Source organism: Narcine bancroftii, chromosome 11, assembly GCF_036971445.1.
Source record: "Narcine bancroftii isolate sNarBan1 chromosome 11, sNarBan1.hap1, whole genome shotgun sequence".
Lineage (NCBI taxonomy): Eukaryota > Metazoa > Chordata > Chondrichthyes > Torpediniformes > Narcinidae > Narcine > Narcine bancroftii.
The window spans coordinates 101,040,919-101,064,236 of record NC_091479.1 but is presented as its reverse complement, the minus strand read 5'-3'; the positions used below and the strand labels follow the sequence as shown (position 1 = coordinate 101,064,236).

The following is a 23,318-nucleotide window of genomic DNA, read 5'->3' as shown; positions in this document are numbered from 1 at the left end:
CAATTTTGTCATTTAAGAAAAGGTTGGATGAGCGCATGGATATGAGGGGATTGGAGGGTTATGGATAGGGAGCAGATAGGTGAGACTAGTGGAGTTTCACTTAAATCAGTGCGGACTAGAGGGGCCGAGATGGCCTGTTTCCATACTCTAATTGTTATATGGTTATATGGTTATATGGTTATATCATCTATCAGGAAGTTCATGCTTGCCCAAGCTGTTGTCCGCTTCCATCTGAGGTCCCGATGCTCCAACCGCGAACCTTCACGTCTGCCTCCTGATAAGGAGCTCCCGAGGCCCTGATCACAGACCCTCACCCTGGCCTCCTGCTCACTGGAGCTCCCAACGCCCTGTCTATCACCCTCGCTCCAGCCACCCGCCGAAGGGATCTCCCTGCACCCTGGCCACAGACTATCACTGAGGCCCTGGCCACCCACCCATCTGAGCTCCCAATGGTCGCAACCCCAGATTTACCATCCAGTTCTGGCCATTCCCACGTCATCAACTATGCAGGTACTTAAAATGGTCAAAAGTGTGACCCATGCAAAAGTCGACCCTCCCCAAATTTGATCCGAAAGATTGGTCATGTATGGTTGTCATTATAGAGACACTTAAGCAGCTCAGAATACAAAACATACAACATAGAACATTAGAACAGGCCCCTCAGCCCATATGTCTATGCCAAACATGATATTCGACTCAAACTAAAATTGTGCTGCGTGCACCAGATGGATGTCCCTCCCTCCTCTTCATTTTCATGTGTCTATTGAGAAACCTCTTAAATGCTACTATTATATCTGCTTCCACCACTACTCCTTATGGTGGCACAACAAACTAATGTCAGGAATAGAGATATAGCTGGTGGCCTTTGTGATCTAGAATCTGTTCCCTTGGAAAATGACTAATAATTTTGTGCTCCCCGATCTAGTCATGTGTGTTTCCCAGAAATGTGACTATCATCAACAGGTACATTTCTGTCACTATCCAATCTTTTGCTAATGTTTCTTGACGGAATTTATTTTATGGGCGCATGAGTTCAATCAATGGCTTCCTGCACTCTTGGGAAATCTGCAATGCTGGTAAATCCCAATGCTTGAAATGTCACCAACTCCCCATTTAAATCATCACTAAGCTGTGCATAACCTATCTGGTCCTGTCATGAGCAAGAAATAACAAGGCAGTGAAGAAATTTGCTGTAAGTACTTGAAAAGTTCCAACTGTGAGGAGCCTGAGTCATGATGCCTCCATGGAGAAGATAGTTGAGGCAAAGGGAATGTAATTAAAGGTCATTTCACAGCATGCCACATATTTCAGTGTTAACGGGCTTGGGAAACCTATGTCCGTGTATACATTATGGGTTGCAAAAATATCAGCAAAATTCAGTGCTCTCAGAAGACTCTGTAGGAGTAACTTCTTTGCAAATCGGCATATCTCTGCCTCCTTGTCCAAAGTCCCCATTTCACATTGTGCTCTCATCATTTTAATTACTAAATGAACTACTATCAGCTACATCCGAATTAAAGCGCCCACTGAATGAGTAACTCAGCAGCTAAAAGCTGACAACGATTCTCTCTGTTAGTTCATGCTCAGCCATTAAACTTTGGAAAATGTTTGAGCAGCGTAGTCCAAAAATTCCTTTCATTGTTACATAATAATATATTAAATATGCAATAAACATGATATACTTCAACTATGCCTGCCCAAAGCAACCAAAAGGTCACCATGAGATTTGCAAAGTGCCCCTAACAACAGGAGAAAGAGGAGCAAAAGAGAGTCCCTTCAGAGACACTGAGGGTCTGTGGATTCGCTTCCAGTGTCCTCACAATCTCCAGAATTGCACAAACTCCTGTTCAAACCATCAGCAATCCAAGGTCTAGGTCCAAATCTCCGACATGATCAGGAAGCCTTCAGCGCCCAAGGAACTTTGGGAGCCCTTCTTGTCCTCCGCACCCTGTCAAATCCAGGTTCCGATACCTGGTCCCCATGAGCCAGGTTCCAGCAGCCCACAGGCTGTGTGTGTCCTTTGACCATAAGTCACTAACAGCTCACAGCCTGTGTGGGTCCTTCAGCTGCTGAGCCTCACTGGCCCACTGCTGTGGTTACTGTCCTCTATGTTCATCTCCTATTGCTTCTCCTTCTTAACAGAAGAAGAAGCATTGGTGCCTTGTGCTGGTCCGTTGCTCCTCCAGAATCTGCTACCACTTGTAGTCCACTTCCCAGCACAGGTGCCGCCATGTTGGGCACAGACCAGAAAGTCTCAGGCCTGGGACATTGATTATATATCTTTACCAGCTATGGGCCAGCTTTACCAGCCATGTGACCTCTAAATTCCTCCAGCTTTTTTGTGTTTTTACAACAAAGAAGATTGATGGACTCCAAATTGTTCTTTGACTGACCAGAAAGGAGTAATTTAGACCCAAAAACTCAAATTTATGATTAGAAAAGTAAAAAACCTGGATTACATGACCTGTAAATCTCTAGTGCACAACTGATTCAGGAAAAAACATCGGATGCATTCATTTGAATTTGTATACAAATTTACCCAATCCAAGTCCCTCATATTTTTTTTATGTGCTGTGCACAAAATGTGGGTGCTAATGGATTCGATTTCAAGGATGTGAATTTTTAAAATAAAGCTAAAGCAGGGTAGAAGAATGAAGGAGCTCGTTATGGAAAAGGTTTGGAGGAACTTCCCGTTTATTTCTCTAAACTGTCATAAGACTTTTTGCACCCAACCGGTTTGAACAATTGGTTGGTGGGTGGTGACACAAGATGGATGGAGCATAGATGCAAGAGTCAGGGTATCCATCAGCCGCAAGGATGGGATGAGATTGGTGCATCAAGTGGCCTTCTGATTTTTCTCTATGGTTGCATGTTAAAGGCAGGAATGTCAGGGAGTAATTGCCAATTGGGTGACTTGGTGGTGGAGCTAATAGAGCTGGTGTCTCACCTAAGTGCAATCCTGACTCCGTGGCACTTTTGTGGAGTTTGCATCTTCTCCCTGTGGCCAATTGGGTTTCATCCGAATACTTTGCTTTCCTTCCACATCACAAGAACATGTGGATAGTTACATTAATTGTCTATTGTAAATTGTCCATATTTTATAGGTGGGTGATAGAATTTGGGGAGGACTTGGTGGGAATGTGGGGAGAATAAAATTGGTTAGTGTAGGATTAACATAGAAATGAGTATTTTATGGTAGCAGCACTCACAAAATGCTGGAGGAACCTGTCCTGGTCAAGCAGCATCCATGGATGGTGAATGTTATGGGATGAATTTCACTTGGCATGGACTAACGATATACCTCTGTGTGACTCTAATTGTGAGTATAGGTTTAACAGGGCATGTTTCAAGATGTCAGCATCAAGGTTATAGTGTAAATGCTGGAGGAGATTGATACACAGGAGCAGGTGGGAAAGGACAGTAGTTCTGAACCTTTTCTTTCCGCACACATGCCACCTTAACCACAGACCACCTATGGCATAAGAGATTAATTAAGGTGGTTTGTAAGTGGGAAAAAAAAGTTGAGAACCACTGGGATAAGAAAACCTACCACGAATGGATATAAAGAAGAGTCAAAAATAATTATATTAAACTAATATTTTCTTTTCTTTTCACGTTTTCAGAATAACAACGTTCAGCAGATTGATGACGACACTTTCTGTAATTCAAAGGACATTCACTATGTTCGCAAGGCTCTAGAGCTCATTAGACTGGATGGAAATCCTATCAATCTCAGCAAAACACCCAGTGCTTATATCTGTCTCCCCCATGTGCCCTATGGCAAATACTAAAGATCTGTAATTCTGTTCACAATGTGTACAGACTAATTTTTTAGCAAGCTAAGGTCTTACGATATTGTGCTTAGAAATTTTAATGGCAAACTGGTTTTTTTCAAGGAATCAATTAAAATACAATCTAATGAACAAACAAATAATCTCAATTAAGAATACTTCCAAGGTAATTGTATTTGAAATGCTGGGCAATAAAATAAAAGAGGGGAAATGCTGTAAATGTTTAAAACTAAACTATTTTTGAGCCTAAATTGTACTGACTGTCCACAAAAATAAACAATAAATATGAAGTGGATAACACATTCTTGTTCCTCCTTAAGCAATGTATTTCATCCTGGCATATTTTTTCAAATTATTTCATATTTTTCAGCCTATACACAGAATGATTTTACTTGTTTTTTTTAATATATATATATTTCTCTGAAGCATTTTACTTTCTTGCTGGAGTTCAATGAACCAGTCTTGTAATTATTACTTCTAACTGTACTGCAGCACAAATAAATGTCTCATTAATATTTTATCCTAAAGGTCTCTTACTATAAAAAAAACCTTGTTATATGCAACAGTCAGGGCAATTTTTTAAAAGTTGGTTTTAATTAGGGATTGATGTGCTAAGATGGGACAAGAAAACAAGAACTGTGAAATTTGTCTGTGACAGGTTTTCATGGCTGCACTTAAAAAAATATATCCAGTTACAAATAGTAAGCTGGCTTAAAATATTAAAATGCTTTAATTTATTTATGTATATTAAAGTTTCAAACATTTTGCAATTTTCTTTGTCTCTGAATTAGTATGCTGCTTGAGCCATTGTTTGCAAAGACCAAACTAGTATGATAATTGTGAATTCCACTAATATAGGCCTCTACCCAAATTTTTCAGCACAGCCTATGGCAGTGGTTCTCAACCTTCCCCCCCCACCCCCACTCTCATTCCACTTTAAGTAATCCCTTACTAATCACAGAGCACCAATGACATCCTATGTCATAAATGCTCTCTGATTAGTAAGAGATTACTTAAGGTGGTATGTAAGTGGGAGGGAATAAAAGGTTGAGAACCACTGGACAAGGTGCTGAGCACCAGCAGAGTCTTTCTCCTTCTTATGCAGTCCCTTGGAATTGAGAATGACTTGCTTCCATTATCTCTCACTGTTCCTGTTGCCTGGATCACAAAGAGGTAAAATAGGGACTGAGACACACAGGGAGTTAAGAAATAGCAGCAACAGTGCAAGGGATGAGCATGTGAAGAGATCTGTTGAGTGCGCCCAGACTAGGGGTGACCAACCATCAGGCAGGTCACCTGCGGAGGTCTGAGGGTGTTGGTCCAACCAACCAATGAGACACATGGGGCAGGCTGATGGGGCCGGTTCCTGGGATCAGGATCAAGCTGCAATGGAGTGGTCCCTATGTCAGACAGGGTGAGGGAGGGGGAGATGAGCGACCTAACCCGCCACCACCTCACCCCTCCTGACTCTCCTCAGGACCGTCAGCACAAAGACCCCTTCTACTCAATCACTGGTCCTCAATGACAGCAGCTGACAGCTGAGGAAGAAAAGAAACTGACTCTCAACTGGACTCAAAGGAGTTCACCATTATTACCAGGTATAAATTTTTGTGAAATGTTTAATAACCTTTATGTGCTATTCCCCACAGAAACAAATATGTCCATTGACTTCTGCAAATTATTGTTTTCAATAAAAGATCAATATTATTTTTCTGTAACTCAGTCTCAATTTTTTGAAGTTCATCATACAGTTTTGATTAAGCTTTTTTGGGTCAAAAATTCTTAAGAAGTTTTTTTTAGATGTGGAATGGAAAGAGAAGAGCCACCATTGGAATACACCTCGTCTCAGGTACCAGATCTGTAAGCCAAAGATTTCCACTGCTGATTTTCAGGGCTGAAAAGGTACTTTCTTCCTATCCATTCCAGTGACCACCTGTCTCAATCTACAAGAAAAATTGACAAATGTTGCTAATTAGGTATTTTTGCTTCAGAACTGAATCCCACATGGAACATGTGACCTTTGCTTACATTGTGTATGCAGTGGTTGAGTTATTAGATTAATATCTCAAGGAAAGGCTCTTGTTTTTTTTAACTTTTAAATTTAAACATATAGCACAGTAACAGGCCGTTTCAGCCCAGAGCCCATGCAGCCCAATTACACTCAACTTACCTACAACCGCCGGTATGTTCTTTGAATGGTGGAAAGAAACTGGAGCATCCAGAGAGAACGTACAAATTCCTTACAGACAGCGCAGGATTCGAACCCTGGTGTTGCTTGAATCACTATGTAAACCCTGCCGCCAACATTGCAGGCATGAGTTTAAATTTCAACATGACAGCTGGGGGAGTTAAATTAAAGTAATTAAATATATTTTTATTAAAAAGCTGGGATCAACATTATTAATCATAGAACTATTGGATGGTAATGAAAACTCATCTAAATTATGAATGCCCTTCAAGGAATACAATCTCACGTTTTATACACCCTTGGCTGATAGATGTGAGTTGCTGGCTGTTCAACCTCTAAATTGTCCAACCAGCCACTTGCCAGTGATGCCTAGATATGCTCTCACCTGTGACCCAATCTAATTCCTTTCTTTTTCAATCTTTTTGATTGGTTTTTAATAATAAATACAGTACAACCAACTGAAAAACCTCACAAAGATAAGCGTATACAGAGCCATTGTTATACCCACACTCCTGTTCGGCTCCGAATCATGGGTCCTCTGCCGGCATCACCTACGGCTCCTAGAACGCTTCCACCAGCGTTGTCTCCGCTCCATCCTCAACATTCATTGGAGCGACTTCATCCCTAACATCGAAGTACTCGAGATGGCAGAGGCCGACAGCATCGAATCCACGCTGCTGAAGATCCAACTACGCTGGGTAGGTCACGTCTCCAGAATGGAGGACCATCGCCTTCCCAAGATCTTGTTATATGGCGAGCTCTCCACTGGCCATCGTGTCAGAGGTGCACCAAAGAAGAGGTACAAGGACTGCCTAAACAAATCTCTTGGTGCCTGCCCCATTGACCACCGCCAGTGGGCTGATATCGCCTCAAACCGTGCATCTTGGCGCCTCACAGTTCGGCGGGCAGCAACCTTCTTTGAAGAAGACCGCAGAGCCCACCTCACTGACAAAAGGCAAAGGAGGAAAAACCCAACACCCAACCCCAACCAACCAATTTTCCCTTGCAACCACTGCAACCGTGTCTGCCTGTCCCGCATCGGACTTGTCAGCCACAAACGAGCCTCCAGCTGACGTGAACATTTACCCCCTCCATAAATCTTCATCCGCGAAGCCAAGCCAAATAAGAAAAGATGACAGTACAATGAAAAAAAAGCACAAAACTGAAAATACTACACCACACATGTATATATATCTCAAGATAAACTCAGTCCCTCCTCCACTGCACTGGGTGAAGATAGAAAAGACATCAAAAACATGAAACCCCACCTAACCTACTCTATTAAAAACAACTAACCAAAATAAAAAAAACATGACAGTTTATCCTGAGGGTAACAAACATTTTGAAGCTTTTGATTCCTACTGTGAATCAAAAAACAAAGGTAAGACTATATCTCATCTGGAAGAGTGAGTACATCTAATCACATCAAATGAAAATAAAGGCATTAATGGTTCCAATGTATCTTCGAATTTCACTAATGAATCAAACACATGAAATCTAATTTTTTCTGAACTTAAACAGGACATAATGTGAGAGAACCACTGTTGGAGGTCGATCCAACCTAATTCCTAAGATGACACAACAGTTGTCGGCCTCATCAGCAATCAACAATGAGTCGCACTGCAGAGAAGAGGTGGAAAATCTCATGATATGGTGTGAGCGGAGCAACCTGAGTCTCAGTGACAAAGGAGATGATTGTGGACTTCAACAGGAGAAGGAACTGCCACCCTCCACTACACAGCAACAAATCTGTGGTAGAGAGTGCGGAGAATACCAAGTTCTTTGGAGTTCACTTAACTAGTGACCCATCGTGGACACTCAACAGCTCCTCACTTGTCAGGAAGGTGTAACAGCCACTGCACTTCCTGAGAAAACTGAAGTGGGCGAGGCTACCAGCCACCATTACGTCAACCTTCTATAGGAGCTCTATCGAGAGCATCCTGGCCGGAAGCATCAGAGTGTGGTATGGTTGCTGCAGAGAAATGGATTGGAGGTCAATCCACAGGACCATAAGAGTGGCAGAGAGGATGACAAGAGTCTCCTTCCCCCCAAATGACATGATCTACCAGATCGTTGTCTGAAGAGGGCATGCAAAATCATTGAGGACTCCTTCCACCCTGCACACAGCATCTTACAACTGTTCCCATTGGGTAGCAGGGAAAGACATACTAGAGGATCAGAGCCAGCACCACTAAGCTGAGCATCAGCTTCTTCCCACAGGCAGTGAGACTGCTGAATGACCAAAGGAACTGCTCACACGAACTATATGAGACTCTCATATACATGAAACAATATCCATTTATTTATTTATTTGTTTCAGTGGAATACTTGTCCTGCATATGTATAGTTTGTCTCTAGGTGTGTTACGTCTGGTTGTGTGTCTGCACTGAAGACTGAAGAACACTGTTTCGTTGGATGGTACTTATGCATTCAGATGACAATAAACTTGACTATGCAATTAGATCAAGCAGATGCTCCATCAACTTTTAAAGCTCAATAGAATTCCCAAACAACATCTATAAAAACCATGAAAACAGAAACAGGAGTAGTCCATTCATGCGCATGTCATTCAATTAGCTTGTAGCTGAGCTCTTATCTCAACTTCTTTTTCCGGCACTAACCCCAAAATTCTTGATTCCTTCAAAATCTAAAGATTAATCTTTATCTCAAACATACTCAGCAACTGATCTTCCTCAGCCCTCTAGGTTAGGTAATTCTAAAGGTTCCCTGTGCTCTAGGTGAAAACATTTCATCTCTATTCAAAATGGTCAAAAACAACTCCTGGATGTTGTGCGTGGAAGGAGCATTTCTTCTTGCACCTTGTCAATAACTGCAATAATTTTGTATGTTTTTATGCCTCTCATTAATTTCAACAAGAGTCTAGAGGCCATGCCGCCCAATTGCATCCAATTAACATACAACCCCGATATGTTTTGGAGGGTGGGAGGAAATCCATGCAGACATGGAGAGAATGTCCAAACTCCTTACAGACAATGCAGGTTTCAAACCCAGGTTGCTAGTGCAGTAACAGCATTGCACTAACCGCCCACTAACTGTGCTGCCTATAACATTTCATCCAAAGATAGCTTTCAAAATGCCAAAGTTTTTATGTGAATTGGCCGGAAAAGTAACTAATTAAATTAACCCTACTTCCAGGATGTGGTCCATAGCTTTCTAGTTACAGTTGTGTTTCTCAGGTGCTTCTTATAATACCATCACCTTTTCTTCCAGTAAAATTTTGTTTGGGTGTGTGGTGAAACCACTATTGTACATACTTGTCATATGTAAATGTCATGACCTTCCCTAGATGACCCTGCTCTCACTGGCCGGCTCGTGACTCCTCTCCTTTCTTCCCCATAAAGGCTGTCATGCCACAAGCCTGTCCCCAGTTCGAGTGTGGGTCAGTGTGAGTGACCAACACAGGTCATCTCTTGCAAATAAAAGCCTTCAGTTTCAGAAACTTCAGTCTTTGTGTAATTGATTGTGCATCAGGGTGGAATTTATTTTACTTCAAACGCCATATAATTTTTCAGCCAATATTACTTATTTCTTTTTTTATATTTTATTTTTGATTTTTTTTAAGTATACAATATAATAAACTTTTTCTCACAAATACAACAAACAACAAAACAGTCCCTCCCTCTCTCTCTCCCTCCTTCCATACATACAGATCTGTTCATCATTTAGCTTACATATCTTTTAAATATATAGAGTACAGTTGGGGAAACTGTGCTTTTGTATATATAATAGTTACTTTTATTCCCTTTTTTGTTCCTTTTTATGACTGTATCTGGGCTCCTTTGTGGTCCAGGTCCAAGTCTGGCTGCCAGACCTTTACAAAAGTGATTTAAGCAGTTCATTTCCGCAGTCCATCACGCTATGGGTAGAGGGGAGTCAGACTTCCAAGTGATCATGATATATTTTTTTGCTACTGCCAGTGCTATTTTGTAAATAAGATTTGATATTTGGTCAATTTGTCACTTATTTCCTAATAGATATAGCTCCGGGTCGCCCACGAAGGCCACTCCTGTTATCCTGGTTAATTTTTCTGTTATTTCTTGCCAAAAAAGGCCTCACTTTCATGCGCGACCATGTGGAATGTAGAATAGTTCCTGTCTCAATCCCATATCTGAAACACATCACTGAAATTTCGGCTTTTGATCTGTGTAACTTATGTGGGGTCAGATATAATAGGTGTAAAAAATTATATTGAACCAGTCCATATCTTGCATTTACAATTGATGTCGTGCTGTCCTTACACCAATCTGACCAGCTTCTTTCTGGAATCACCACTCCCAAGTCCAGCTCCCATCTTCCCCTTGACTTCTGCAACCTTGGTTTTGCACTTTTGCTCTGGAGAGCATAATACATTTTTGTTATAAATTTGTGTGTATTCCCCATCCAGACCGTTCGTTCATTTCACTAATTTCAGGTGGGGTCAATGTTGGTCCCCATCTTTCTCTTAAGAATGATCTAGGCTGGAGAAAACAGAAGAAGGTCCCAGTGCACCTACCAGCTACAACTAAAGATTGGTATTGTTTGTGAGGATGAATGTGGTTATCCACTTTGGAGGAAAGAATGGGTGGGCTGAGTACTATCTTAATGGTATCCAATTAGGAAAAGGGGAGATGCAAATAGACCTGGGTGTCGCTGTGCGTCAGTCATTAAAAATTTCCCCTGATTTGTGCAACAGCAACTTATGTTCATTTCAGTAGCTCCACGTGCTAGCAAATGGATTGAACTGCAGCAGATTCAGGAAGTGATAGCTGAAGGGACTCTGTTATCAAGGAGAAGAAAGTGAAAACTTAAATCAACAGTAGGCCACCATTCAATGATTGGGGCTGACTTCAGCGTCACTTTCCTGCACTATGATTCAAATAAATAAATAAATAAATAGATTTTTCTTTTATGAGAAGATCTTTATTTATTTGGATATATTAATACATGTCCTGCACATGCATTGTTTGTATGTATGTGTGCCATGTCTGGTGATGTGTCTGCGTGTTTTGCACTGAGGTCCAGAGAGCACTATTTCGCTTCAGAGAAAACACACCCAGCCTATCCAGGTCTCTTTATAACACCAGCCTCCCAATCCAAGTAAAATTCTCGAGTAATCCTTTCTGCACCCTCTCTCGCCCAATCACATCCTTTTACAGTATGGCAACCAGACTGGGCTTAGTATCACCAGCTACAACTAAAGATTGGTATTGTTTGTGAGGATGAATGTGGCTATCCACTTTGGAGGAAAGAATGGGAGGGCGAAGTACTATCTTAATGGTATCCATTTAGGAAAAGGGGAGATGCAAAGAGACCTGGGTGTCGCTGTGCATCAGTCATTAAAAATGGGCAGGCAGGTGCAGCAAGCAGTAAAAAAGGCGAATGGAATGTTGACGTTCATATCAAGGGGATTCGAGTTCAGGAGCAGAGAGGTTTTGATGCAGTTGTAGAGACCTCACCTGGAGTATTGTGTTCAGTTTTGGTCTCCTTATCTGAGGAAGGACATCATTGCCATGGAGAGAGTGCAGAAAAGGTTGACCAGATTGATACCAGGGATGGCGGGACTTGCATATGAAGAAAGGCAAGAATGACTGGGCTTGTACTCGCTGGAGTTTAAATGATTAAGAGGAGATATGATAGAAACGTTCAAAATTCTTAAGGGATTTGACAGGATAGATGCAGGAAGATTGTTCCCAATGGTGAGCAAGTCTAGAACCAAGGGTCACAGTTTAAGGATAAAGGGGAAGTCCTTTAGGACTGAGATGAGGAAGAATTTTTTCACTCAGAGGGTGGTGAATTTATGGAATTCTCTGCCACAGGAAGTGATTGAGGCCGGTTCCATAGCTATATTTAAGAGAGAGTTAGATTTAGTACGTGTGACTAGAGGGATCAGGGGGTATGGAGAGAGAGCTGGAACAGGGTACTGAGTGGATGATCAGCCATGATCAAAATGAATGGCGGTGTAGGCTTGAAGGGCCAAATGGCCTCCTCCTACACCTATTTCCTATGTTTCTATGATGGAAAGCTGTGTAGTGGAATTGATCATTTGGAAAGATGGGAAGATCAGTGGCAAATGGAATTTAATTTTGACAAGGGCAAGCTGATGCACTGTGGTATGACTAACAGGGAAGACTCCATGTCCTATTCCTACCTGCACTCATTTTTAGATACCTCATTTATGTTCTCTTTTAATCACCTCTGCTGCAGGGAAACCAGATCAAGTGTATATATCTTCTGTTTGACAAAGGGAGGGAAAAGAGCCTGTCTAGATTAGGATGATTCCTTTAATAGTTAGTTCAATTATACAATATGGTATTATGGTCAATACTTAATTTTGATTGAGAACTTTTAAAAAATTATATACTGTATATAATAGTCAATACTATGTTAAAGATGACCACCCTATTTTTAGCCCAAAAATATGGTATTTTCCCTATATCGCCTGTAAAAGTCAACCTCACCCCATCTATTTTTAGTACTGGCTACCTGCCCATCTGACCTCTCAACACCCTGAACATGGACTTACCACCTGGTCCTGGACGCCAGCCCATCTGAGCTCTCGACACCTTGAACATGGACTTACCAGCTGGTCCCGGCCACCTTCTTGCCCATCCAAGCTTCTGATGCCTCGAAAGTGAACTTTCCACCCGGTCCCAGACGCCCGCCCATCCAAGCTCCTGACACATCAAACATGGACTTAGCACCCAGTACTGGCTGGCTGCCTATCCAAGCTCCCAATGCCTCAAACATGAACTTTCCACCTGCTCTTGGCCTCCCGCTCATCCAAGCTTGAACAACACAAATACTTACCACAGTTGAAAGGTTGACCCTTTAAATTCTACACAAAAAAAAGGGCACAAAATTCGTCTATTACACAAGTACATACGACTGGGCTGTCAAGTGAAGGTGCTGAACCTCTCAAGATGGAAAAATTGCTGCTGGCTTCATTCATAGAGGCGATTTAAAAACATCTTGAAGACAAAGATATCAAGAAGATATTTGTTGAGGAGACGTATTTCGAGGCAGAGTATTTACATTGTATCAGTGGAATGGAGAGGAGTTGCAGGAGGATTAAAAGATCTGCTGAGAATTGGATGGCTGAAGAAAATGGTGTCTTTGGAGCCTGCTGGAAGGGTTTTTTTGCCTTTAAAAAAAATTTTATTTGGGAAAATCTCCAAACATGAGAAATTATAAATGGTAGAAGTATGAGTTCCAGACAAAGGTTCAAACTACAACTCCTTAGTAAATTTTAGATCTTTTTGAGGTTATTCTTAATGAGGTTCATTATCAAACAATTCTACGACTGATTCCACCTGCATTGAATTCGTCCATCGTTATTGAATGAAGATCTACCGGGACCAATGCCTGAAGAGGGCGCACAAAATCAGTGAACCGGTGCGGACTCGAAAGGTCAACATGGCCTGTTTCCGCTCCGTAAATGGTTATGTGGTTATATGATATGTGCTGTTTAAAATTTGTTTGGAGTTCCATGCAAAAGGCAAAACTGGAATGTACCTGACATTTTAAATGTGTCCAATCTCCCTTTAATAACCCTTGATGAAGGAACAATTATTCTGCAGCTTGCTAATTTGCAAATCACACTTTAGTGTCAGAACCAATTGTCTTTGCCACCACCTGGCATGCGTTCTGTTCAGCCTTTAATTTGGACATATTAGAATTTCAAGGAGACATGAGAGAATGCAGCTTTTGGATTCTGGAGCGAACAACAAACTGGGAGGTTGAGCAGCATTTGTTGGGGGTAAGGGGGTGAGGGAATAATCAGTGTTTCAAGTCAAATCCCTGCATCATTTCCTTTTTACTCCTCACCCCACAGATGCTGCTCATTCTACTCTATCTTCATTATATTTGTGTGTGTTATTTTAAAGGTTTGAGATATTCCCATAGCACTTTTGAGCTACTTAATTAGTATTTAACGTTATTTAATTTTGTGCTTGCTGTAAAGGTACATGGAGAAGAATCACCATACAACATTGAGTGCTAATCAGGACCCTTCTCCCAACCTCTCAGTGCTGTATTGGATTTCACATTTACTTGAGCTGTGTATGTTTATTCAGCTGAACACCGCTTTCATGCCGTTTTGTTTCATCCATAAAATCCACGATATCTGGAACCTACAGCGATGCGGATGCTGGATATGTGAATTTTCTGGTTGCCTGAGACACACACTTGCAATGCCTGACCAATCAGCATTAAGAATAAACTGTTTAAAAGACAAAAGGCAGTGCAAAATTTAAAGTAATTTGGAAAAAACGTGTTGTAGTCTTTAATTATGTAATTCCCGTAACTTAAAAATTTTAAATTTAAATTTAAACCCCAGTCACTGGGGCTGTAACAGTGTTACGCTAACCGCTATACTAACCATCATAATTAAACCCCCTCCCCCAAATTTACAGATAAAGCCTTCCTAATATTCTTCATAATATACTAATAAAGATTCTAACTAGGCAGGGATAGGGAGACACTTTGGGAGAGTCACCCCAATGGCGAGCGGCATCAGCCAGCTCTTTATCCTGTGCAGCGCCATTTTATTCAAACTCAACTTTATTCAAACTACGGGTGCGGCACAACTGGGGCGCTCCGCTGTCTGAATGTTTGCTCCCATCTTTACCAAGGGTCTGTGTTGCTTCACAGAACATTTACTTTTACAATTTTAAACTTTTATTTAAATTTATTTATTTCCTCAGGGGTTTTTTTTCCACAGTTGCTTGGAGTTGCTGGGTGCTTGAATTCTGGATACTGGGGATTTTACTGTAGTTGGAATCTGGGAGTTTTCACTCATTTTAATTTTATCCAGATGTCTGATAGATGACAAAAATAATTAACATGGGTCTTGAAATTGAACTGGCAAAACTAGAGGCATCTTCTTGAAAGTTAATCACCTTCACTGTTACATGACAGCTGCAATTCAAACAGGTGTGTCACAGTTATAGTCCATCTATTTGCTGTAAGCTCTGAGGTTCTTGGGTTAACTTTCAGATTTTATTTCAGATTTATTGTCAGAGTACATACAATAAAGTGCAAAAGTAAGAGTCCTTAAATGAGTCCCAGATTGAGTTTATTATTGAGGAGTCTGATGGTGGAGGGGGAGCAGCTGATCCTGAACCTGCTGCTGCAGGTCTTGAGCACCTATACCTCTTTCCTGATGGTAGCTGAGAGAACAGAACTTGTCCTGGGTAGTGTGGATCCTTGATGATTGCTGCTGCTCTCCGACAGCAGCATTCTCTGAAAATGTTCTTGATAGTGGGGAGGCTTTTGTCTGTGATGTCCTCCAACTAACTTTTGCAGGGATTTCTGCTCCGGGGTATTGGTGTCCCCATACCAGACCATGATGCAGCCAGTCAGCACACTTTTCACCTCACATCTGTAGAAATTTGTCAGGGTTTCCGATGTCAAGCCAAACCTCCACAAACTCCCGAGGAACTAGAGGTGCTGACATCTTTTCTTCACGATGCCATTGGTGTGTTGGGTCCAGGAAAGATCCTCCAAGTGAGTGACTCGCAATTTGCTCACCCTCTGATACCCCCAGTGATCACTCGATATAACACATCTGGTTTTCCCTTCCAGAGGTCAACAATCAGCTCCTGGCTTTGGTGACATTGAGGGTGAGGTTGTTGTCAGGGCACCATTCCATCTCCCTCATGTATTCTGACTCATCGGCCTTTTTTATACAACCCACTACCGTCAGCAAATGTGTAGATGGTGTTGCTGCAATTGAACCAACAACAGATTTAATTTTTAAGATATCTGGGTAACGTATTATGAAGATGGCATAGTTTGAGGACCTGGATTTAGCCTCTGCATAGTTTTGTCTGAATCAGTATGAAGCAACTAGCAAGAACTAGTTTTAATCAGACCACCAGATGGAGCTCCAACTCAATAACCCATCGACAGAATTATTCTGTATGTTGGTTATTTTTATTTTGCTTCTAAGAGGGCAATGTAGACTTGCAAAAGTTTATTTCCAATGGCAGTTACTGTATTCCTTCTATTTTTTAATCTCTTTCACAGCACCCAAAACCAGTAGCTAAATTAACTTGCAACAAAAATAAAAGCAAAAAATGCTGAAAGCACTCAGCTGGACAAGCCGGGTCAGTGGAGAGAAATTGTTGAAGTTGACTGTTCATCAGAAAGATTAGAGGGATATGGGCTGAATGCAATCAAATGGCTCTAGCTCGGGATAGTCATGTGGCTTTATGCATGGTAGGTGATGCGCGATCAATTACACAAAGATTGAAGTTGTCGAGAGTGCAGGCTTTTATTTACGAGAGATGGACAGCATCTCTGTGTGGTTGCTCACACTGACCTAGACTCGAACAGGTGGCAGGCTTGTGGCATGACAGCCTTTTAGCGGGAAGAAAAGAGGGAGGAGTCATGAGCCAGTCAGTGAAAGCAGGGTCAACTAGTAAAGGTCATGATATTTACATATGGCAGCAAATATATACAATAGTGGTTTCACCACAGTAGGCCATGTCTAACCAATATTATGAGAGTTTTTCAAGGAGGTTACCAGGAAAATTGATAAAGGAAAGGCAGTGAATGTTGTCTATATGGACTTCAGTAAATCCTTTGACAAGGTCCCACATGGGAAATAAGACAACAAGTCAGTTGGTATCCAGTAGAGGTAGTAAATTGGATGAGATATTGGCTTTATGGGAGGAGCCAGAGAGTGGTAGTAGAGGATTGCCTCTTTGACTGGACACATGTGATTAGTGATGTGCCTCAGGGATCAGCTCTGGGTCCATTGTTGTTTTTCATCTATATCAATGATCTGGATGATAATGTATTAAATTGGATCAGCAAGTCTGCAGATGACTCTAAAATTGGGGTGCAGTGGACAGTGAGGAAAGCTTTCAAAAATTGCAGTGAAAACTAGACCAGCCGGGAAAATAAGCCGCAAAATGAGAGATGGAATTTAACATGGACAACTGTGAGTAATAAATAGTTTGGCATGGACTGGATGGGACGAAGCGCCTGTTTCGGTGATTCAATGAGTAAAACACGAAAGTCTACAGACATAAAAGCACAAAGAAGGAACATTGTGCTCTTTCTTGATTGTATGACTCAGAATGACATTTAATGGTAAGAAGACGAGCATATTTTGTCGCAGAGAAGTGGGAGGGATCGAGTGGTGTTACAGACAGGGTAGAAATCTTGAAAGGCAGAACTAGCTCTTCTCTGCTACTGCTTGGTCTGAGTACTTCCTAAATCCTCAGTTCTATCAAATTTTCAGCAACTGTTTTGCTTCCTGACTCCAATATTTACTTTCTTTTGTTCTCATGTACCTATTGTATCACCTCCAGTCAGATCAGCCCAGATAACATGCCTTCTTTTCTCCTTCCCTCAGAAGGAGAGGGTTAGGGTTAGGGTCATCATTCTATATCTCTGGGTTTTCGTAACAGGACAATAATTTCCTTTGCTCTCTCTTACCATCTCGCTCTCCTTTTGCACTCCTCTGTGCAACTTGGAACCCGGGCCAGCTTTTTTTTTAATTTGTCTGAGTTATGATGAAAAATAATCAACCTGAATCACTTCTCACTCTTTTTAACTTCACCACGTTGAGCAATAGCCCCAAATGATGCAAGCTCCAATCTGTGGAGTTGCCCAAGCCAACTGTCATTCAGTTCAACACGATGGCTTTGCCGGGATTCTGACCGACTCATTGCCAGCTCCAGACAGCCACTGTGTCTCTTATTTTTGTATCACTGATTCCCGTAATGAGTAAGCTACCAACCTTCATTTCTCTTTTGCTGATTCCTTTTGGAGGCCATAACCGCCACGCAAGAGTGTGAGGGAGACAGAATATGTTGCCTGAGGAGCTGATGGAAGCATGTTCTCTTGTGACATTTTAAACTTCTTCTTCCTTCTTTGGCTTGGCTTCGCGGACAAAGATTTATGGAGGGGTAAAAATGTCCACGTCAGCTGCAGGCTCGTTGGTGGCTGACAAGTCCGATGCGGGACAGGCAGGCGCGGTTGCAGCGGTCGCAGGGGAAAATTGGTGGGTTGGGGTTGGGGGTTGGGTTTTTCCTCCTTTGTCTTTTGTCAGCGAGGTGGGCTCTGCGGTCTTCTTCAAAGGAGGTTGCTGCCCGCCGAACTGTGAGGCGCCAAGATGCACGGTTGGAGGCGAGATCAGCCCACTGGCGGTGGTCAATGGGACAGGCACCAAGAGCTTTCTTTAGGCAGTCCTTGTACCTTCTTCTTGGGTGCACCTCTGTCACGGTGGCCAGTGGAGAGCTCGCTCTAGAACAAGATCTTGGGAAGGCGATGGTCCTCCATTCTGGAGACGTGACCTGCCCAGCGCAGTTGGACCTTCAGCAGCGTGGATTCGATGCTGTCGGCCTCTGCCATCTCGAGTATTTCGATGTTGGAGATGAAGTCGCTCCAATGAATGTTGAGGATGGAGCGGAGACAACGCTGGTGGAAGCGTTCTAGGAGCCGTAGGTGATGCCGGTAGAGGACCCATGATTTGGAGCCGAACCGGAGTGTGGGTATGACAACGGCTCTGTATACGCTAATCTTTGTGAGGTTTTTCAGTTGGTTTTTTTTCCAGACTCTTTTGTGTAGTCTTCCAAAGGCGCTATTTGCCTTGGCGAGTCTGTGGTCTATCTCGTTAAACTACAGATCAAATATAGCTCAATAGGACGAGGGTAGACAAGAACAGTGGTTGGCAGGGACGTGATGCAGGGCCTAGTTCTATGCTGTAAGACAATGGCTCATGTTGCCTTGTGTAACTTGTTAATTGTGTAAATTGTAAATGTGTAGATTGTGTAAGTTGTTAACATACTGAAAGGATGTTAGCAATGTCATGCCCTCTCTGAATAGTCAGCAATAAAAATCCATTTCAGACGCAGGCAGTGTCTGAAGAGCATTTCGTGCTGATTTAAAGTAAAATCTTACAAACATCAATGTTAATAGGTTGCTCAAAGGCAAATATTTCTTGCCCTACTAAGAGGTAGTATCAATTGACCACATAAAAGCACAGTAATTTATAACCTTATAATGTTCTGGCATCCTGATGTGTTAGTTTAAGCCCCAGAGTATGGTTTGCTATTGCAGGTTGAGGGCAACTGAACTGATCTTGAGATTGGAGTGCTCAGAAAGAGAAAGATACAAATAATTTATCATGTCACAGGTTAAACCCTCTTTCTCCATAATTCCTGAAATAAAATAGATTGTTTTCAGTTAATGTGTGTGTTTTATGGAAGAAAAGCAGTTGAAAATTGTCAAGATCAAAGCCTGAAGGCAGATAGCTGGCCAACTGCTCCCAATGTGTTATTTGAGACCCATGATATTACAACTTGTGGGCATTAAGCCATTTTGTTATTAAATAACAACTATAAATATTTTCTGGAGCTCCAGCTCTTATGTAGAGACACCCTGGCAAACATACCTTGCTGGGATCTATTTCTGATTCTTTTTTAAAGAAGGACCCTTTTTAAAATTCTGGTTTGGCAACAAATTAGCACAATTCAGGAAAAATATGAAAGCCTTAAGGTGCAGAAAAAAAATGCACTGGAATGTTTTCAGAGATAAGTAATGTGGATGGACTAAAAGCTTGAGTTATTTTTACAAACACAAATATTGTTGAAGGGATCCAAAAAATATCCAAAATGGAAGGTTCAAAAATCAGGTGATAGTGAATGAAAATTAATAAGAGAGCCAATTTTTTTTAATAGATGCTTTTTTTATATAGTATGCGTGGTTGAGCTCAGGGTTAATAGTGGAGGCGGCTTCAATTATGGTATTTAAAGTGGAGCTGAATATGTGTTTAAAATAAATAATTTGAAGAGCTTTGGGGAGAAGGCAAAAGACTAATTCTATGTGCAATCTTCTTGCATAGAGCCGGTACAAGATTAATGGGCCAAATGGCCTTGTTATACAGCATCTTCTGTAAGGTTTTGAATCTTTTACCATATGGCATAATCTGTGATGATGCTTTTCTGAACTTCCTTTAAACCACAGGCATGTTTAATTTTTTTTCAGATTCATATCACAGATCTCGCTTACATTTATTTCTTGTCTTCAAGTGCTCGATAACTGATGTTTCAATAAAGATTATTATTTTTGAATGGAAATTTCGTGTAATAGCTGCCACCTCAATTTGGAGTAAAAATCTCATGACCAAAGGAGTAGATCATCACTTTTTGACCAATTTACTATTCAAGGTTTATATTCGTATATCCATTCTTTGTGCAAATATAAGATAATTGAACTGTAAAGTTTATCACTACATTCTTATCAAGCTTATGAGTTTGGTTTATCTCTCTCCATGGTAGTAAAACCAATAAATCTTACGTCCACGTTAGTTAAGGATGGTTGTTTATCTGAAAAAAGTTTTAACACATCATCGAGCAAGTCAAGTTTATTGTCATCGATTGCACAAGTACAACCCAATGAAACAGCGTCCTCCGGTCCTCAATGCAAAACATGCTGACACACAACCAGTCATAATCCACATACAGACAATTCACATGCATGACAAGTAGTCATATATACAAATAAATAGATTGTTTTGTCATTTTTCTTTTTTTGTCGAGTGCTTCCTGATCATACCCAGCACATAGTGGGTTGGGAATTTCACTGTTGTGAGGAGCCAAATTGGCCACTGCTACCTTGTGTGCCACCATTTTCCAGTCATGAATCATAATGCAAATGGACAACGAGTTAGCTGTGCCTCAGTGAGAAGAGTTCACCTTTCAATCAAAAGATTAGGCATGCACTAATCTGCCATCACAAGGAACTAATCCAGACAAACATGAATGCAATCCTTGTGGAATGCTGCACTGTTAATGATGCCACCTTGTTAAGATGGAATGCTGAGTACACTCTTGGGTTTTTGAATTTTGAAGAGGGGTTGTGGAATTCTACCTGGTGTCCAATGAAATCTTACCCTTCAGCCAAATGATAAGCACATAATCTGATTGCACCTTCCTTCTTTGTTCCAGAATTGCCTATCGCAATCCCCTATTAGTGACTATACTTCAAAAGTATATATTTGGCTATAATACACATGAAACATCTTGAGATTGTCAAAAGTCATTTAAAAATGTTTTCTTTCAAACAACCCAAATAAGCAAGAAACCTTGTCTGCCTCTCTAGTTGCAGAAGACATGGAACATATTCCCAGTCAGGCCCTTGTCTGCTGTAGAAACCAGAACAAGTCGCACAGACCCCTTGGAGCAACCAATATAAAATGTTTTGTCTGCAATAAAGGCAAGCATACAGCATTAAAATGTCTACCACCATTCAAAGGCAGTTTAGAAACTTTACCTGAATTACAGGCACAACACAACCCTGAATGTTTCTTGCTTATTGTAGTTGGAAGTGACATTTTGTCTTTGTCAGAAACGTTACAAGGTTAACTTACAAGAACATTTGGCCCTGTCCTATTTTTAGGAGTGCCGTAGGTGGCCTGTATTTGGTGTGCTATATTCAAGGTTCTTATTGGACTTGCTTTGAGCAAATTATTCCATTTGGTTCTGCTGAATGCCCTCAATGAGGTGCATCAATGGTGTTGAAGCATGATATTTCCAACTTATCTTTTCAGCAGATAACAAAGTAAAGCACTTTACCTTTGGTTTTTGCTCTTTATCTGAAGTGCACAAAATGTGAAAAGAATAATTACACACACCATACCAATGAATATTTAAATCACATCCTCAATAATTGCCTACAATACTTATGATTGTGGTTTGGGCTGATGTTAGCAATTTTAAGAAGTGGAAAACAGTTTGCATGCAGCAGAATCAAACCACCAACTATCATAATAAGCAAACCATTGGGTATAGTTGAAAGTTATTTGTAATCTAGAAGGCCGGCAGTGTGAAGATTAGGCTTTCTGACCTCCTTCCAGTATTTTTTCCTATGTATCTACATCTTCTGAAATGGACTTGGGGTCACTGCTATTTTGAAAGTCATAGGAAATGTTTCGACCATTATATTTTCAGTGGCTGGGCCCTCTGCTAGGATGCTGGTGCTCTCTAGGGAAGAGAGTCTGTTGACATTTACCCTGTCTAGACCTTGAGGATTTGAATTAATCAGATCACCTGTGGTCTAAATTTAAGCTTACACCTCATCTCAGATTCTCCATGTGCATCTTTGTCATTCCCATGAACAATCCAGAAAACCAACAGCTATCCCCGTGAAGGCCAATATAGTACCACCCCGGTTATCCGGGACGGCCGGGACCGGCCCATTCCGGATAAACGGAGTTTCGGATAACTGGTCATTTCAAATAAAACAGCGCAGTCGCCATCTGGAACCGCGCTTAAACCAGCCGGGGCTTTTAAAGCATTAAAATAATGTTTCATTCTCACCACAGAATGCTGGCCTCTGCCGACACCTCCCCGCCGCCGGAGGCCCGAGGTCCCGCTGCTGCCGCCGCCGCCGAAGGCCCGAGGACCCACTGCCGCCCGGGGGGGCCCGAGGTCCTGTTGCTGCCGCCGCCGGAGGCCCGAGGTCCCGCTGCCGTCCGGGGGCCCCGAGGTCCCGCTGCTGCCGCCGCCGCCGAAGGCCCGAGGTCCCGCTGCCGCCCGGGGGCCCCGAGGTCCCGCTGCTGCCGCCGCCGGAGGCCCGAGGACCCGCTGCCGTCCGGGGGCCCCGAGGTCCCGCTGCTGCCGCCGCCGCCGAAGGCCCGAGGTCCCGCTGCCGCCCGGGGGCCCCGAGGTCCCGCTGCTGCCGCCGCCGGAGGCCCGAGGACCCGCTGCCGTCCGGGGGCCCCGAGGTCCCGCTGCTGCCGCCGCCGCCGAAGGCCCGAGGTCCCGCTGCCGCCCGGGGGCCCCGAGGTCCCGCTGCTGCCGCCGCCGCCGAAGGCCCGAGGACCCACTGCCGCCCGGGGGCCCCGAGGTCCCGCTGCTGCCGCCGCCGCCGAAGGCCCGAGGACCCACTGCCGCCCGGGGGCCCCGAGGTCCCGCTGCTGCCGCCGCCGCCGAAGGCCCGAGGTCCCGCTGCCGCCCGAGATCTCGCTGCTGCCCGGTGAGTTGTGCACCAAGAAAAATTGGGATGTGAGGAGTTGGTGGAGTCGGAGTTGGGGGGGGTCCGGAGTCGGGGGGGTCCGGAGTCGGGGGGGTCCGGAGTCGGGGGGGTCCGGAGTCGGGGGAGTCGGAGTCGGGGGAGTCGGAGTCGGGGGGTCCGGAGTCGGGGGGTCCGGATTCGGGGGGAGTCGGAGTCGGGGGGGGTCCGGAGTTGGGGGAGTCGGAGTTGTACCATTTATTCCAGTTACATTGATTCCTTTCCCTTTGCAAAAGAGATTTTTGGTGACTCTATGTACTTATTAGGTCTGATTGTGCAGAAACATGTTAGAATTCAGGGAAGTGTGAACATTT

At 42.8% G+C, this 23,318-nt stretch overlaps 1 protein-coding gene across 1 annotated transcript in view; it reads left to right on the top strand.

The window, feature by feature from the left end:
* LOC138745668 (epiphycan-like) overlaps nucleotides 1–4,499 on the top strand; it is a 30,807-nt gene extending 26,308 nt beyond the window's left edge. Inside the window, exon 6 of the mRNA XM_069902922.1 lies at nucleotides 3,624–4,499. Within this exon, the coding sequence (XP_069759023.1) occupies nucleotides 3,624–3,791 (168 nt within the window). The 3' untranslated portion in view covers nucleotides 3,792–4,499. The remainder of the gene's footprint in view (nucleotides 1–3,623) is intronic.
* The last annotated feature ends 18,819 nt before the right edge of the window (nucleotides 4,500–23,318 follow it).